The 3,871-nt window shown below is 29.1% G+C and overlaps 1 protein-coding gene across 1 annotated transcript; it reads left to right on the forward strand.

Moving 5' to 3' along the window:
- The first annotated feature begins 236 nt into the window (after window positions 1-236).
- LOC112721474 (FBD-associated F-box protein At3g52670-like) lies at window positions 237-2,950 on the forward strand. Its single transcript, XM_072208067.1, has 2 exons — window positions 237-1,708; window positions 2,533-2,950. Exon 1 carries the CDS (start codon window positions 242-244, stop codon window positions 1,190-1,192), a length of 951 nt encoding a protein of 316 aa, XP_072064168.1. The 5' UTR covers window positions 237-241; the 3' UTR covers window positions 1,193-1,708; window positions 2,533-2,950.
- Window positions 2,951-3,871: the final 921 nt, after the last annotated feature.

Raw genomic sequence — 3,871 nt, forward strand, 5'->3', positions numbered from 1 at the left:
AAGTCGAAAAGGCCTTTCAGTGATTTAGATATATTAATCTAATTTCCAAATTTCAACAACAAAAGTTTGAAAAGCCTTATTATTATTACTACTACATTTGCAAACATCATTGTTTTTAACATAGGATCTCCACATTTTTTATTTCATAACTTAATAAATTATTTTGTTCCATTTGCCCCTCAATTTTCCTTCGCTTTTAATTTCCTTTTTCCACTATTATTATTTCATAGGATCATGTAAGATGCAGCAATCATCAGAAGATTATAAACAGAAGAGAGCAAAATTTCACAATAAAGAAGAGGATCCCATCATAAACCAATTGCCAGATGGAATCCCTGTAACAATTTTATCAAAATTGGCAATAAATGAAGCAGCTAGGACCAGCATCCTCTCAAGAAAATGGAGGCACCTATGGAAATTCTTCTCTGGAGCCTTAGAGTTTGATGGTTCACCAGTGATGAAAGACATGAAAAAGGATATTAATAAGGCTTCAGGGAGACAATTACAAATGGCAATGGAGATCATGTTTGATGCAGAAAGGAAAACATACACAAATTGGATCAATGAGTTGTTGAGTTCACTTAAAAGTCCAACACTTGAAGGATTGAGATTTTGGTTCCATGTTGCCACTGACTATGATGTTGAAAAGTGGCTTCAATATGCAATTCAGAAGAAGGTTCATAAGCTAGAGCTATATTTTGGGCACTCATTTGAATATGTTCTTCCATTGCATTTGTTCAAAGTGGAAAATTTTGACTCCTTATGTGTTTTGAGGTTGAAATTCGTTAACTTGACCAGTGAGATGCTAGAATATTTACTTTGTTGCTGCCCTTCACTTGAAACTTTGAGTTTAAATAGTTCAGGAGTTCCAAATTCTATGAACATTTCTTCTTCTTCAGGTTCATCATTGAAGCTGAAATGTTTAGAGTTGGTGAGGTGTTGGGAGCTGAGGAACCTGGAAATTTGTGCTGAGAATTTGGTGTCATTCAAATACTGTGGACCCCATTTGGACACAGAATTCAGAAGTGTTCCAAGACTTGTGGAAGCAGAATTCGGAGGATCCTATGTGGAGTTCACTAGAGAGAGCTTTCTCTCTCAAATAAAAGTGCTTAAATTGGATATTACACAAAATGTACCTCAAGTGGTCAGTTCTATTTCTTTTATTCCTTGGTTTTCTTTTTTTTTTGGATAAAGTATATTTTTTGTCTTTAATTTGTGACTTTTTAAAAAATATTTCTAATATTTAATTTCATTCAATTTCGTTTCTAATGCTTTCGATTTGTTTCAAAATTATTCATAAACATTAATTTCATCTAAAATGTTAGAGACAAAATTAAAAATGTCTAGAAATAGCTTTGAAAAAAACCAAAGATGCTAGGACAAAATTAAAAAAATTCAAAATATTAAATATAAAATTAAATAAAATTAAATATTAAGAAATATTTAAAAAAAATCACTAATGTTAGAGATAAGAAACATACTTTACTCTTTTTTTTTTTCCAAAATCAAAATTTACAAACAACCCCGACAACAATGAGATATTTTGTAGTGTCTAAATAATTTCCAGGTTTATTGGTTATGTCAACTTCCTGAGTTAAAAAACCTCAAGCACTTGGAGTTGGTTACATGTATGGAAGATGGCATCACACTTAGTACTTGTGCTTTGCTATTAAAGGCATCTCCTTCATTGTGGAGGTTCACACTTAAGGTGAATATGTTCGCATCTCTTGCTAAAAAATGCTCAAGAATAGGCCCTTCCTATTTATTTTCTCGTTAATTCAAGAATAGGAACTTTGGTTATGTTAGATGATGATTGATCATAATTTTAGATGCAAATTAGAAAAACAAGTACTATAAGCATTTCCTTATGATTTATGCCCACAAATTGACATCAGCAGACGAATTCATTTTAGAAAATGCACAATATTTAAGATAAATGTGAATCAAACAATAAATTTTTAAGACATAAATGTACGTTTGATGAACTCATTTTGATACATAGTTTTTCTTTTACTTTTTCAATTCTCAAGACTATAGGACTTTTCATTTTGAGTAATATCCTAATCGGTTCTTAAAAAATTTGTAGTTGAACAATTTAATTTTTAACAAATTCTAATAATCAGATTTTGATTAAAAAAAATAGACAAATCAGTATCCATCACTATTTAATAAAAGATATAATAATTCCTAAAATTTTTAAAATTTTTCTATAAAAAAAGAATGAAATAAAATGAGTACTGATTTGTCTAATAAAATAAAAGTTTAAGAATTAATTTAATAATTAAAATTTGTTAAAAACTAAAATATCTGACTAAATTTTTTAAGAACTGATTTGGATATTACTCTTTCAATTTTTAAGGGGTAAACTACTAAACTTTTTGGTCTAAGTACGTACTAATTGAAAAACTCTATGCATTATCTAATGAAAAGTGCATACTAAATACTAAAAAATCATTAAGCAAACAAAAGCATCACTAAGAATAATTGAGTCTAAATGTGGCTTTTTTTTTTTTTTTTTTTTACATGTTGCAGATGTTAAATATCAATCCTATTTTTAGAAGGGCAACCACATTCTCAAAGGAATGTGAATACAGTCTTAAGGAGTTGGAATTGGTTGGATTTTGTGGGGCAACATGTGAAGTTGAACTAATCATGTACGTGCTTGAGAATGCAGTTCGGCTCCAGAAGATCATTATTGATACAAGGTTTCCAACAAAACCAAAATTGAGACCAATAGGAGAGCATTCCACAAGTTCGGATCGTGAATCAATCCAAAAACGTGCTTTGGAACTACACAAAAAAATACCATCTTCGGTGGAAGTTGTTTGTCTTTAGGATGATGTTAGTGTTAGATGTCAGAGTTAATAGAGACAAAATAACACAATTAAAATTTGTAAGACGAGAAATGAATAGAATTAATAAGAATTTAGACAATAGTAGAAATAATATGATAAAGTGGTAAAATTATAATCTCTCAAAATATATAAAAAATTTATAATATTCTTTTATATATTATGAAAACTCATGCAAAAAAATTACATATACGAGAAATTTTACTATTTTTTTTTAATTTTTACTCGCTAATTCTATGCATGCAACACAACATACATTAGCAAATGTTTTAAGCATCTATATATAGTTTTATAGAAGTAGTGATAAAAAAACAAATAAATCACTACTTGTTTAAATTATCATGATATCAAGTTGATCAACTTAATCTTAACATCATTTAAAACTTGTTCTTAACACATGATTATGTAACAACTCATTCTTTGACTAAGTCAAAGATTACAACTAAGATATCTTATCCAATTTTAACTTTGGTAAAAAACTACTACTGGATATTCTAGACTTCCATATGCTATGTATGTGTATTATCTTCAAGTTGATCAAGTTGTAGCATTATACTTAGACTCTAGTTAAAGTTTTATAATATTCTTTAGTTTTCTTCAAACTCCAACTTGTTCCGCTTGTAACTTCTAGCCATTTTTATTGACTTCAAACTAAAAAGAAAAATATTGCTTCTTCTTTTCACAATCTCATACTCAAATTATTCTTTTGGTGTATTCATGTTGCTCATATTTTCAATAAGCCAAGAAAAGATTTGCACCAATCAAATTTATCTGTATTGATTAGCTATGTCATGATATCTGCAAGATTATCGTTGGTGTGAATTTTCTGCATATATGCAATTTTCATTCCTATACTATTTCACGAACAAAATGATATTGAATGCCTATGTGTTTCATTCTTGAGTGAAAGGCTGGATTCCTTGTAATGTGCAAGACACTCTAACTATCACAAACTATTGAAATCATACCCTAATTGTGTCCAAGTTCCTCTATTAACCTTTGCAACTAAATTGCTTTCT

The sequence above is a fragment of the Arachis hypogaea genome, chromosome 11 (genome assembly GCF_003086295.3).
Source record: "Arachis hypogaea cultivar Tifrunner chromosome 11, arahy.Tifrunner.gnm2.J5K5, whole genome shotgun sequence".
Classification (NCBI taxonomy): domain Eukaryota; kingdom Viridiplantae; phylum Streptophyta; class Magnoliopsida; order Fabales; family Fabaceae; genus Arachis; species Arachis hypogaea.